Source organism: Phalangium opilio, unplaced genomic scaffold, assembly GCF_054372755.1.
Source record: "Phalangium opilio isolate 3A_F unplaced genomic scaffold, DU_Popi_V2 ptg000037l_1, whole genome shotgun sequence".
NCBI lineage: Eukaryota > Metazoa > Arthropoda > Arachnida > Opiliones > Phalangiidae > Phalangium > Phalangium opilio.
In genome coordinates, this window is record NW_028324160.1 from 52,317 (window position 1) to 67,318 (window position 15,002).

General features: G+C 40.1%; 2 protein-coding genes across 2 annotated transcripts; one reads left to right on the forward strand and one right to left on the reverse strand.

The window, feature by feature from the left end:
• The first annotated feature begins 390 nt into the window (after positions 1-390).
• On the forward strand, positions 391-4,818 carry LOC149682820 (uncharacterized). The gene has a single exon (XM_089871170.1). It carries the CDS (start codon positions 391-393, stop codon positions 4,816-4,818), a length of 4,428 nt encoding a protein of 1,475 aa, XP_089727296.1.
• A 4,573-nt stretch (positions 4,819-9,391) lies between these two features.
• LOC149682821 (uncharacterized) lies at positions 9,392-13,301 on the reverse strand. Its single transcript, XM_089871171.1, has 3 exons — positions 12,842-13,301; positions 12,507-12,611; positions 9,392-9,873 (listed from the first exon to the last, which is right to left on the reverse strand). The coding sequence occupies exons 1-3, from the start codon at positions 13,299-13,301 to the stop codon at positions 9,392-9,394; spliced, it is 1,047 nt and encodes a 348-aa protein (XP_089727297.1).
• Positions 13,302-15,002: the final 1,701 nt, after the last annotated feature.

Below are 15,002 nucleotides of genomic sequence, written 5' to 3' on the forward strand. Positions count from 1 at the left end.
CGTACTTAGAAGGCGAAGCTGCCCTATCTATTAAAGGACTAACAAATACGGTACCAAATTACGAGACAGCCATTAGGAATTTGAAAAACCGTTACGGGCAGGAAGACGTAATCATCGATAACCACATGTACAATTTAATAAATTTAACACCAGTTAGGAAGGCACATGATGTAAGCGCCCTTAGAAAACTACACGACACTTGTGAAATCGAAATACGTAGTTTAGAGTCAGTTGGAATCGCGCTAGATACCTTCGGTGCCCCTTTTATGCCCAGTTTTGATAAAGCTAGTCCCAAAAGAAACGGCATTGATGTTTACAAGAATGATAGGACCTCAAAACAAGTGGACGGCACGTGACTTTTTAAATTTCCTCAGCCGAGAAATAGCCAGTATGGAAAGAGCTTTCACGTTCCAAACAACCACGATGGCAAACGAACGAGACGCCCCAGATAGGTTTAGCTCAAGATCGGGGTTCGCGAGAGAACCGAAGCACCCCTCAACCGCGGCAGCCCTAAACACGGTCGTTTCGGATAGAATATGCATCTTTTGCGAAAAATCCTCCCATAGCACGAATGAATGCAAACATTTTACCCCCGAGGAAAGAAGAGACATTATTCAAAGAAAAAGAAGATGCTTCATTTGTTTACGCGAGCATCACCGGGCTAAGTTCTGTAGAGCCAGAATAAAGAACTGTAAAAAGTGTAACAAAAGGCACCACCACACGTTGTGTTTTGAAGGCCAAGAAAATAGCGGTAGCTTAGCGAGAGAGAGGGCGCGCGAAGAAACAAGTCGAGAGAATCCCCCACCCCCACCTGTAGAAAATACGGCAGCATTGTCAACAATAACGCACGAAAACCAGAGAGGGGAAATATTCTTGAAAACCGCTCAAGCTTTAGTGAAAGGAGGGGGGAGTAACCGTTACCGTTGCCTCTTAGACGGGGCGAGCCATCGCACCTTTATCAACGCTGAACTCTCGAGAAAATTACAGCTGCCAGTAGTAGGCGAAGAAACCCTCGAAATATTCCCCTTTGAGAGCGAGACTCCCATTTATTCGACTAGAAGAAAGATTCAAGTAGATATGATTAGCATTCATGACCCGAAGGTCACCGTTAGAGTCATCGCATTAGAAACCCCCGACGTCAATGGCGCCGTATTCGCAGTTCCTAGCCAGATAATAGCGAAAGAAATGAATAGGAGAGGTCTACTCATGGCAGATGACCCCAAAGTTAATGAAGAAATTAGATACAGGTCTTCAATTGACATCATGATTGGGGCAGACTACTTTTGGGAAGTCGTAACAGGCAGAACAGAAATGCTAGGAAAATCTTTAGCCGCTATGGAAACCCGACTGGGTTGGGTGGTACACGGAAGAACCGCTACACGAGGTCCCGCCACTGTTAGCGTTAACTCAGTAGCAGTAATGTTAGCCACAATTCCGGAATTAGACCCTGTATCAGAGCAATTACAAAGTTTTTGGGATATTGAAACCCTAGGGATTAATGACTTGAGAAAAGAGTCCCTTTCTGAGAATGAAGTACTAGAGCAATTAGAATCCATGATAGAATTCCATGACGGGCGATATAAGGTAGGGTTCCCATGGAACGAGAAAAAATCTGAATTAGGGGACAACCTAGCTAACGCAAAGACTAGAACAATGAGACTGCTATCTAAGTTAGAACAAGAACCACTTCTGTTAAACGAATATAACAAAGTTATTAAAGACCAACTGCAAGAAGGCGTCATAGAGCTCGTGCCAGAGAACGAAGATAGAGACTCAGGAAAGGCTTATTTTTACCTCCCCCACCGTCACATTCTACGAGAATCAAGTTCGACCCCCCTTAGAGTAGTACACGATGCGTCGTCGCACCCAGCTGGGCGACCATCCCTTAACGATTGCATGGAGTCAGGGCCGAATTTGAACGCGGAAATTATAGACATTCTCCTTCGCTTCAGAGAAAAAGAGATCGCGTTTACAGCCGATATACAAAAGGCTTTTCTGCAAATCGCGCTAAAAGAAGAAGATCAAGACTGCGTTCGGTTCTTATGGATAAATGTTAACGAAGTAGAAACGCCATTCAAACTCCGGACCTACCGGATTAAACGAGTCCCTTTCGGGGTAACCGCGAGCCCCTGCCTATTGGCGTTCACTGTAAGACACCACGCCAAAAAATATGAAGAAGCCAAGCCAGAAGTCAAGCGATTGATAGACCAACAGCTGTATGTTGACGATCTATTGGGAGGCGAAGATGACGTAGAGAAAGCACTCGAGTTATCGAAAAGCACAGCGGATGTCCTGCTAGAGGGAGGGATGCACCTCCGAAAATGGAACACTAATTCTGTTGAATTAAGGGAATTATGGCAGCAGAACGGCTTACAGCAGCAAAACTTGGAGAACGACACCCCTCTGAAGATTTTGGGGATGTCGTGGGACGCTGGTAAAGACCTCCTTAATTATGATTCACAGGCACTTTTGCAGTATTTTAGCAGTCCCACAATGACCAAGAGGGGACTCATCCAGGCCGTAGCGAGGATCTATGACCCCTTGGGTCTACTCGCCCCTTACACAATACGAGGCAAGATGATGTTCCAAGTACTGTGGGAACGAGGATTAACATGGGACGACGAGCTTCCTCAAGACCTGGCCTCCCAATTTGACAGTTGGTGTGAAGAATTGACGGAGATTAAAGAATTGAAGATTCCGCGTTTCTACTACAGAGAAGCCAGCACCAAGGAGATCATCTCCAGGCAACTGCATTGTTTCGTAGATGCTAGCGAGAAAGCGTACGCCGCTACCGTTTACCTACGTTACGAAGATTCCGCGGGGAAAGTTACCACGTGCCTCGTCACCTCTAAAACCCGAGTCGCACCCATTAAGAAGTTAACCATCCCTCGCTTGGAACTCATGGCCGCCGTCATTGGTGCACGTTTAGTCACCCACGTAAGCAAAACACTTACTAATAAGCCCACTAGCATACATCTTTGGTCCGACTCGACCATCACGCTGCAATGGATCAAGGGATCCGCCTCAAGATGGAAGCCGTTTGTCAGCAACCGCGTCCGAGAAATTCAAGAGCTGACAGACCCGCAATTATGGAAGCATTGCAGGGGAGACACCAATCCGGCGGACCTCCCTTCCAGAGGTATCAAGATGAGGGAGCTGGTAGAAAGCAAGCTATGGTGGTTTGGACCCCCATGGCTCCGTCAAGAGTATCAAAATCAGGCCGAGCCCCTAGACTTAAGAGAAACCCCAAGCGAGGCCCTGGAGGAAGAGAGGAGAAGCGTCTCGAAAGATGCCATTGCCATACTAGTAGCTAGTGAGGGAACAGAAGCTACACTCTTGGACCTTAACCGATTCAGCAATCACTCAAGGTTGAATCGTACAGTTGCATGGGTTCACCGTTTCATCCATAACTGCAGAAACCCTCAGAACCGTAAGAAAGGCGAACTGTCAGCGGAGGAGATAACACAAGCAGAGCACACCCTCATCAAGAACGCCCAAGGGAATAGTTTTCCCGAAGAAGTGGCTTCCCTTAAAAAGGGTGACAGAATATCAGTTAATTCGAAAATCTACACGTTAAGCCCCTTTTTAGATCCGTACGGATTACTTCGCATAGGCGGACGATTAGACCAAACCAAATTCTCATACGAGGAGAAGCATCCCTGGCTTCTGTCATCGAAACATCAGCTGTCAGAACTCATCGCTCGAGGAGCCCACAACCGAATCATGCACGGAGGCGCAAACGAAACAATAGTAGAGGTACGAGAATGTTTTTGGATACCGAAGGCCCGTCAGTTGGTAAAGAAAACTATTAACAATTGTTACAAGTGCAAGAGATTTCGCGCCAAACCCTCGGTAGCAACCATGGCTTCTCTTCCGGCAGACCGTGTCACGAGAACACCGCCCTTCGAAACGTGCGGATTAGATTACGCGGGTCCGCTATATACCAAGTCGGGAACAAAAAGTTATATAGCCCTTTTAACGTGCGCGGTAACCCGCGCAGTTCACCTCGAATTAGTTTCAGATTTAACTACCGAAAACTTTTTATTAGCATTTAGACGCTTTATTTCGCGTCGCGGAATCGTGCGCCACGTGTTTTCTGACAACGCGAAAACATTCAAGCGCGCCAATGAAGATTTAAAAATTCTCGCGAAGACGGTCAGAAGTCCAGAAGTACAAAATTTCGCGGCGGAGCATAGGATAAAATGGACTTTCATAACGGAGCGAGCCCCCTGGGTAGGAGGCTTTTGGGAACGTATGGTTAAATCGACGAAAAACGCGCTACGCAAAGTGCTCGGTACATCGCGCCTGACATACGAGGAAATAGAAACCGTTTTAACCGAAGCGGAAGCCATAGTCAATTCGCGACCGCTGTCATTTGTCTATAACGAAGCCGATGAGCCCGCGCCGCTTACGCCAGCGCACTTTCTAGTTGGAGGAAGGTTGACGTCTTTACCTTCGCAATCATTTCCAAGCAGCGTAACCCAACCATCTACGAGAAAGGATCTGACGAAACGCCTTAAGTACCGCCAGACCTTATTGGATCAATTCTGGAGAAGATGGAAGGCCGATTACCTTTTGGACCTTCGGTCAGCGCACCACCAAACCAAGGACAGACCAACGAGAACCCTAAAAGATGGAGATGTCGTTCTCATAGAGGAACCTCGCACGCCCAGGCTTCTATGGAAGCTAGCACGCGTAAAGGAAGCCCAGATGGGTCGGGACGGCCAAGTAAGATCCTGTCTACTTAAATTACCAGATGGAACAGAGATGCGCAGACCAATCAAGCTTCTATATTTTCTTGAACTCGACGAACATTAATGACTAAGAACTCTAATGAACATTTTAATTTTGAACTAAACTAGTTCAAGGCGGGGAGTTTGTGTTGAGAAATAATTTTAAGTTATATATTCATGTGTTAGTTTCTTAAATATTCATGTAAGATTTTTGACTATTCATAAGTGTTTTCAACTTGGGCCTTAAGCCTACAGAAAAATCTTGTTTTCGCTTTTACTTTTGTACGGGCTTTACCCCTTTTTTGTTTACGAAGAAGCGAGGACGCTGGCTACGTCACCAAAAACCCAGCGCGCCTCTCGTTTTCGTACTACTGGTGGCCAGAGTGGAAATATTTGAGATTTTTTGTATAAAAGGGCCAAAAACCCTTTATTAGTTGCTCTTTCTCCTTTTTGCGACCTGGAATGCGGACCACGGAACTTACCGTGACTATGCCCCACGTGGGCCCCTTTAGAGAAAGTTCCCCAGTTAGAGCCACGCCACTCTGGACCATCTTTGAGTAGATAAGTTTTGTTTTGTTTTCTTTTGTTTTATTTTATTTTTTTTATTTGCAATTAAAGTTAAATCAGTTTTCTCATTTTTCATATTTAATTTAGTCAGTTTAGTTTTTATTTAAGACCTTCTTCACACGTAGATTCAAAATCGAACCTAGAATACCTATTTTTCAGTCGGTAGGCATTCTTTTATAGCTCTCCCAAATCAGCCGAGAATTAAATCACTTTAGTTCTCCCATCTTTGAACATTCCGGCACATCCTTTGCTACGGAGTATTCGAGCATTTCAAATTTGCTGTACCAAGAATAATTGAAGCCTCGATTTTTGGCACCAATTAAAGTTTTTGGGAAAGAAACCACGTTTTGCTGAACGGGCAAACAATCTTTATCCCAACTTATATCCAAAGCATTCAAATTTGATAATGATTTTGTACTTCCCTCCTCTTTACTACATTTTTTAATGGGCTTTTGCTTTTCAATTATATCTGTATCGGTATCTCTAATTTTTAGTGTTTCTTCGGTAACCATTTCTGAACCTGAAAGCCCGAAAGCATTTATTTCGGGAAGAATGCCTGAAATGGTTATCAAAGTTTCGGAATTATGTTTTTCAGCTTCAGTTTCGCATTCTACATCGTGCTCCTGAACTTCATGGTTCTCACCGATACTACTAACATTCTCTTTAGTTGATGGTTGCAAAAACCGTTCCATTGCACCTCTCATAATATCAACCAATATTTCATCTCTCTTTCTTTTTTGACGTTTTTGGGCCCCCGAAATGAATTTCCTTGAGTTCATATTTATAGTTTTAAACTATCTATAGTAAACGCTTGGGTTTACAGTCTTAAAAAGACCGGGTTTTAGTCTTAAAAAGACTGTAGTTTAGTCTTAAAAAAGACTTGTTTAGTCATATGAAAAGACTTGTTTAGTCATATGAAAAGACTTGTTTAGTCCTAGAAAAGACTTGTTTAGTCTTAAAAAACACTTGTTTAGTCCTAAAAAAGACTTGTTTAGTCCTAAAAAAAGACTTGTTTAGTCCTAAAAAAGACTTATTTAGTCTTAAAAAAGACATTTGTTTAGTCTTAAAAAAGACATTTGTTTAGTCTTAAAAAAAGACTGTTGTTTAGTCTTTAAAAAGACTGTTGTTTAGTCTTCAAAAAGACAGTTGTTTAGTCTTAAACAAGATGCCCCAAGGAATATTAACGCTTTTTGCAGTGTGATATTGTCTTTAACACAAGTTGGGAAAACCAAAATATTACCTCTCCGAGTCAAGAGGTCTACTACTACAAAGTTATTTACCTATATATGGAATTATTTCACTTTTTTGAAGTAAATATTTACGAAATATTGAAGCAGTATTCCAAGCATAGCGAATTTACATTTACATCCAATAAGGATAAATCTTGGACACATGGAAATCAGTCAATGGCAAAAAGAACAGGAAATGAAGTCTACGCTTCAGCTGTTTACCCTATATTCTGACAGCTACATTCACAACTGGTTAGCAGTGTAAACACTACCGTCTCGTCTCACCTCAACAATATTCTTAGTTTGCCAACATGAGTGTCAACGTTAATTAATACCAAAGCTAAATTGTAGCTAGACGCACTGATAGTCTATGCGCACCATAAAGAGAATAAAAACTCTGTAGCTTAGCCCTACTAATCTAATTGCCACCATGTTCTTTTCTTCTATTATAAAATCTTAACCTGATTATTTAAGAGTGTATTTAACTTTCGGCTCACTCTGAACCGTTGATGTCTCTTCATTTCAGACACGAAAATCAAAACCCAAAGTTTACTTCACCTCAGGTCTCAATTATATACTCTTTATTTCACTAAGCCTATTGCGGGTAATATTAGACATACCCGCCGGAGTTTAGATCTTAGCTTTCTTCATGAAATCACTAAACCAAGGACTATTCTATATACAGATGTAGTATAGCTTAAGTAATATGTAAACAGCCATTTCGAATAATAATATTAAAAAAAAATCTTTGGAATATCAAAATGAAACAGAGCTTTAAAGCTACAAAAGTACTAAATGCATCATAATTACGAAAAATATTTCCACATATTCACTTTATATTAAGGATAAAGGGAATATTTCTCGTAACCCTAGCCGATCGCCGCGTATGTCCTAACCTTAAGGATGATGGTGGTGTTAGAAGCCAGGTGTACAGACTGGTGTCCATGTGGGATGGACAAAGAATAGAAGATGGTGGTGTTTAGAAGCCAGTAAGTACAGACTGGTGTCCATGTGGAATGGACAAAGACGAGAAGGTGGTGGTGTTTAGAAGCCAGTAAGTACAGACTGGTGTCCATGTGGGGTGGACGAATGAACAGAGTTGTTAAACAGGCAATGGAGTAATAGCCTGTAAGTGGAATACTATTTCCGGGACTGTAAATGCGGTCTGGAAATTGAATACACGTTTGCTCCGATTTGCAAACTGCGAACGCGGTCACGTGGGTTTAACAACGGACAGACACACAGACACGTCGAGATTAGAGCCTCTCCGTGACATACGTCACTCGGAGAGGTAAAAACCCGAAATTAGGGATATTGTCTTTAATAAAACCAGAAATTAGGGATATTGTCTTTAACAAAACCCGAAATTTGGGATATTTTCTTTAAGAAAACCCGAAATTAGGGACGTATACATTGGGTAGAAATGTTAACATTTTAACATTATGTTTTCGCTGATAGATAAGGAGTCGTATGGTTCTACTTTCGCTAAAGTAGAAATAATCTCGAAGAAGCGAACCAGGCACTAAGAGCCTCTGAGTTAAAATTTTGATGGGAAATTTAAAAACTTGAGGTAAAATAGAAAAATAGGTGTACATGTTTGACGTTAGACATAATTTTCTCAGAGTAAAGTGAAAAAATTTCAGTAATACCTAGTAATTTTTAGAAGTTATCCTCATGACATGAAGAATATGAGTTTAGCTGCAAGCTAAATTTGCATGATAATTGACTCAAAATAGAAGCACAACTAAAAGCAATTTTAGCCCGCAACTAGACTGAATTTTGAAAGTAGAAACCGATTTCACTTCTTAGGTTGTTTCGTTCAATCACAATGCGGCTTTAAGTGTAACGGCAAACTATTATTCTAACATTAGAATAAGAAAAAACACATTCCTTTGTGGTATGAATAATAACTTTCCCTGTATGCAGCCTCATAAATTCTAGTAAATTTTACATCCCCAAAAGCTACATGTAGTTGCCTAATACCATTTGTTGACTGTTTCTTTGATAGTCCCTGTAAAAGGATGAACCCATTATCACAAAATTTTTTATCAATTTCTCCGATTCCACGGACGATTTGTCAAGAAGGTTTATGTTCAAATCACCAACCACCATTGTAGGAATATCTTCGTCATAAGACCCTGCAATACATTTCCCAATACTATATATTACGTCTTGAAGTTTGCAGGATGGGGAGCAATAGAGTGCTAGAACCGCCAGTTGTTGGTCAGCTACACGGCCATTGAACCATAAGCAGAGATGCGCGCTTGCTGAGGGCGTGTGAATATATGTGCTGACTTTGGTATCACAAAGTTTTTATATAAACTGATATTCCAAAGACTTTTCTTTGAGAACCGTCAGGAATATATATTCCATTTAACTCTGAAAAACCAGGAATGTTGAAGTGATCTTTTTCTTTAGTCCAAGTTTCAACCAAAAAAATAATATCGGATTCTAAGACTTTTAGGTCAGCAGAAACGTCTGGCAAATGACCGTTTAAAGACTGTACATTATGAGCATAAATAGCAATGCGTTTAGTTAAATGTGGAAAGATTAGAGGACACTGGTTACGAAGGCGTGACATTTCAATTTCAACATGATCTGCGTTTTTATTTGCTGGCTTAGGCGTTTGAAAGTCTTCCACAATAAACAATCCATACGAGGTTTTGGCTCTACTACAAGCAACATATAGCTGAGAACGTTTCATTGTCCGTTTTTGGTTAAGGTGAACGACTACCTCAGAGTAAGTATCACCTTGACTTTAATGCACAGTAATACCTTCAGCAACTACTAAAGGAAATTGTATTCTAGAAACATATATGTTTATCTTGCCAGATCTTCTGTTAAACATTCTCACAATTTTTTCTATGGGAGTGAAGTTATAGGAGTGAAGTTTTCACTAATGTTGCTAGCCTTCATTAAACCGTCGAACTTTTTCCTCGTTTCCTTTCCAGTCTTTTTATTTTCAAACTCTACCCAAACTCTAACGCAAACTTTGTCTCCGTTTTGATTTTGACCGTGGTCAATTTTTCTTACTCTACCTGTCGCGCCATTTACCAGACCGTCTGGCGTGTTTAAGTTATTAGTCATCATATACCGAATTCCAATCATTAAAGTTAACTCCCTTGGTAAACCAGATGTGTCCTGTGTTTTTAGGAACTTAACATCCTCGAGAATTCTTGCTTTAATTTCGTTACTAGCATCACCAGTGGCAGAGTCAAACGCGACTGAGATTATGCTTTCTGCGTTCATCGAACTCAATTTTGTGGCGTTAAAAGCGTTTACTTCTTCAATCGTAGCAAATAAATGAAGGGCTTCAATTGGTGGTGTTCTTAAGAATGACGATTCTACACGGTAAAAAAAAGGGTTCTTCGAGGGTTTTCAATGGAACTCTTACGTTCTTGTTGGAACGCTAAAGAATCCCAGATGTGGATGAAGGTTCACAGTAGAACAGGAAGGTTCTTATCAGATCGTATCTAATTAAAAGGGTTCTTTTCTTTAAGTTCAGCTAGCTAATTGGACCAAGTCATCTTGCGACTTATTGCCACTTATCTAACGCCTTTACAATGCATAGTGGGGTGGTGGCTAGCCCCTATGCCACAGCTAACCGACAGCGCCCTATACTAACTCTTCTTGTAACAACGTGTGGGGTTTTAATAGATCCTTGAAGGTTCTTGAAAAAAAATTGGGGTTTTTGAAAGATCTTTGAACGTTATTGAAAGAACATTTGGGTTCTTGCGAGAGCCTTCACGGTTCGTGAAAGAACATTCAAGTTCTCGATAGATCCTTGAGGCTTCATGAAAAAAATACGGGTTCTTGAAAGATCCTTAAAGGTTCGTGAAAGAACACTGTTAAAAAAAAGGTGTTTCGTGGGTGTTTGGAAATACCTTGAGGTGTTTATATACCCTTTTTAGAGTGTTTTGTAACTGAGATGGTGTTTTTTTCGTAAAAGGTGCTAGTTGACTCTTTTTAGGTATGTTTTAAAGGAAATGGCGATTCACTGGTACGTAGAAACACCTTTAGGTTTTATTGACTCTTCCAGGTGTGCTTTAATCTAAAGGGTGTTTTTGTTTCAGTTGAAGGTGTTCTATCAATGGGTGGTTAGGAAAACGGCTGGGTGTTAATTGACCCTTATTGAAATGTTTTTAAACGGAAATACAAGCCGCGTTTGCACGAGCTTGCACGAACCGTTGCCAACGCATTGGAAATGATTTGAAACCACGTGTAAACACAACCGTTTATAATCGAACCAATTCCGAATCGCATTGTTGTTTAATATAAAACTGTTTTAATGGTGCGGATAAACACCTTTGGGCTTTACTTAACACTTTTTTACCTCATATGGTGTATTTTTAAGTTAGAGCGTGAAGGGTGAAGAGAGAAATCATCTACTAATTCTCCCTGCATAGTGAAACATATCCTAAAAAAAATCCCAAGCTTTTAAAAATCAAAAAAGTATTTATAATTCTTCGGGGATTCATACTTATTTTGATTTTTCAATCATTGGGAAATAATAATCGGAGAGTTCAATATGCTGGAATGTCTTGGAATTAGGGGAATTCATGAAAATCACTTGAATTTTCCCTTAACACCGGTTTTTACCTCTCCGAGTGACGATGACGTCACGAAGAGGTATAGCACCGAACGTGTCTGTGTGTTTGTCTGTTTGTCACCACGTTCGCAGTTGGCAAATCGGAGAAACCGTGTTCAGAATTCCCGGACCGCGTTCGCAGTTAACAGAAATTAGGAAAATTCTACTTCATTACGCTATCTCCACACTTGTCTTTCATATGTTATATACCACATACACGCCAATCTGCAACATTGGCTTCTACCCTATTATCATCGTTGGGGTTAAGATGTACGCGCGATCGGCTATGGTTACGAGAAACGTTTAGCCTCCCAATGACAGGGCTTCCACCAAATGCTCACGCAATTGCGCTTATTCTTATCATTTGTGGATGAATCGCCTTATATACCCTAAATTTTCAAAAATTGTGAAAACGGTGTAGGCTAGAAGTCAAACGTCAAAAATAGCTATGTTTAATATCATTTTAAGAATAACGTTTCTTAAAACGGCTTAACTAGAATTAAGGAAAAATACTGACGATTAAAAAAAAATAATATTAGTTATATTTGTTAAATTGTTCAAGACAATCTTCGTTTCTACGGAACGACACGAGTGCAAGTTTATATAGAACGAGTAATGAAGTTTGCATATGAATAGAAACACAAAGCGAGTAGGATGAAATGATCTCTTACAAAATCATAACATTTTTTTATTGCTGAATATTAAATGAAAATATGTTAAATATGTTTCGGCATTACGATTCCTTTTGTTGTTTTGTAGCTGCAAAGCTCTGTTTCATTTCAATATTCCAAGAAACTATTTCTATATATTAATATTTCAAATTTGGTGTTTACTCTTTAATTCAGCTTTACTACATTTATATATAGTGTAAACTTGTAAATGAGAACCTCTATAGGGAGGTCATATGATATGATATAATAAACAAACGAGGGCTCTGAGTCAAAATAAATCAGGCTCAGATTTGAACTAAACCGGGTTCAGAGTCGAGCTACAGGGGTTCTGGGTTGATTGCAACACGGTTCTTAGGCGATCTCAACACGGTTCAGGGTCAAACTACATGGAGTTCTGGGTCTAACTCAATACGGTTCTTAGCCGTACGAAACAGGGTTCTTAGGCTAACTCGACAGGGTTCAGAGTCAAACTCGACAGGGTTCTTAGGCTAACTCGACAGGGTTCAGAGTCAAACTCGACAGGGTTCAGAGTCAAACTCGACAGGGTTCAGAGTCAAACTCGACACGGTTCAGAGTCAAACTCGACACGATTCAGAGTCAAACTACACTGCGTTCGGATTATAACTAAACAGGGTTCTGGGTCGAACTAAACAGGGTTCTGGGTTTAACGCAATACGGTTCTTAGCCGTACGAAGTGGGGTTCAGAGTCGAACTAAACCAGGTTCAGAGTCTAACTCAACACGGTTCTCCGTCAAACTACACATGGTTCCGATTACAACTGAACAAGGTTTTGAGGCACACGCCACATGATTCAGGGAGGAACCTAATACGGTTCCAAAAGAAACTAACTTGGTTCAAAGAAAAACCCCAGCTCGGATCGTAGATGAACTCCTAAGGGATTTATAGAGAACTCATATCAAAGGGTTCTATGTTGATCAAATAAGGGTTTAAAATAGGGGACAAGCGTTAAGAACCCTTTTCTCGGCAAAGTAGAACCTTTTTTCTTAGAGTGTAGATTTTTAAATAATTTAATATCATCAGAATTAATATCACCCTTAGCCATTCGGTTCAAAGCCATTGCAAAGATTTTATCATCTTTCTGACGCATGATCTCGTCGAGTTCGTACAGTTTGAACTCTTCCCAAAGGGGATTGTTTATCAGCGGCGCGTATGGGTTATGCTTTTCTTTAAGAGGTAGAAATGTGTAACTATCACCAACAGGAGGAAGTTGATTGTAGTCTCCCACCAGAATAACTGATAAGCCACCAAAAGACTTGTTAGAACCAAGAATTTCTTGGGCCCTTACATTGACATAGTTAAATATTTTCATGGATATTTCATCAATTATTAGAAGTTTCAATCCTAATAGGGCACATCTTTTCCTGTTCAGAGTATCACTTTCCAAAGGTTTCATTACACCAGAAAATTGATTTGTTGGCAAATTAAAGGCAGAATGCAGTGTAACTCCATCAATATTAAAAGCAGCTTTCCCTGTGTCTGGTAATAGCTTCATATATGGCCTGAATCAGAAGGCTTTTTCCAACACCGGCTCCCCCACTTATTATTATTCTTAGAGGTTCCATTTCAGAAGTTTTAAAATGGTTCAAGATGTAATAGAAAATCTCTCGTTGTTTCAAATTTAGCTTTCGAAGCATACTGTAGTACTCCTCATTGTTAACAAGAGTTACTGTAGGTGTCCCCACAGGCTGACGGTTCGAGGTCACGACCAATGTCACCAACAGCTTCCTGAAATGAATTCACGTAATAACGTGGATCATCCAAAGTAAAACTTCTGTCACGTTCATTTTGGTGTTCCATCATAGGTTGAATGTTTTCAACGTTACCAATATATTCGTTTTCCGAGATTTCCTTTATTGCGCTTTCTATTTCCAATTCATCAGTCTCACAAATAAATTCTTTTCGGACTTGCAAAATTTCAAGTTTAAGGCGTTCATTGATTTCTGTTACATTTGCCAGCAGCAGTTCAGTTTCTTCATTTCGTCAAGGTAAAAACAACATAAGTTCAACTCTATAATAGTTGTGCAAATCTTTCGCCATACTATATTTTCGAAACCTAACTATTTTTGGTTGCACTCTTTTTCGTACGAAACCTGTTGAATCCTTCAACTGCAACCACGTGGAAGTGTTCTCACTGTTGTCATCGTCATTCTCATCATCATTTAGTTGTACATTTTTTCTCTGTCGCTTGGTTTTAGAAAATTCGTACCACGCAGCCAAAGTAGCCAGGCTCACCATCTCAAGATTGTTTGGTCTGGCAATATAGTGTTCAATCAGCCCCTCAGCAAAAACGTCAGTACTATTCTCTGGAAGCTGTTCTAATGTCCGTTTTAGTATGTGAACCCTTTCTTCTGGTGGTGATGTGTTAATGTAAATTGTAGCACGGCTACTTCGGCAAACTGGTATTGATAGCAAAATATAGCAACACTCTTGAGCACTAATTTCTTCCCCATTCAGAAATTTGTTAGCTATCATTTTTAATTTGTCTTTAACGTTACTGCCTTTGCGTTTAGCATCTTTCACCGCTTCACTTAAGAGAGATGATATCCCTTTTTGTGACTTTCCAATGTATGATATAACATACATAACACAAGCGTATGGATCTAAAACGTACTGCAAATCCATATTCGCACACCATAACTCCAATATTTTTTTATTGTAGGGATTGATTCTGATCTCTTTTGGTGACCTTTTGAGAAGCACTGTTTTTCTTTTGATTGTAAATGTTACTGCTCTAACGTATTGCTCCTCTGTCATGTTCAAACTTATGAGAAATTCTTGAAACGTTTCTGGTGCAGTGTCAATTTTTAAAGAATCAATTGTCTTTCTGACAAATGCACTTTCTAGTTCTACCTTTTTCACATCTTCATTATTATCTCGTTTCGATGGATCATAAATAATTGTTCTTCCCATAGGTGGAAAAGGTATTCCAAAACGACAAGAAGATATCCCATTTTTCTTCTTGTGACAAGTTTTCGTGTGTCTGTGTGTTTGCAATTTCACTAAGTTGTTACATTTGTCACTTCTATCACCCATCGAGCACGTGATGTTGGAATCGATAAAGTTTATAACTTCAGCAACGTTGGAAAAATCATTTTTTAGCTTTGGAGCACTTTCATTCCAAATCAAAACGTGGGCATGAGGTAGCCCCCTCATTTGAAACTCTATTCTTATATAGTGGTCATCCAATGGCCCA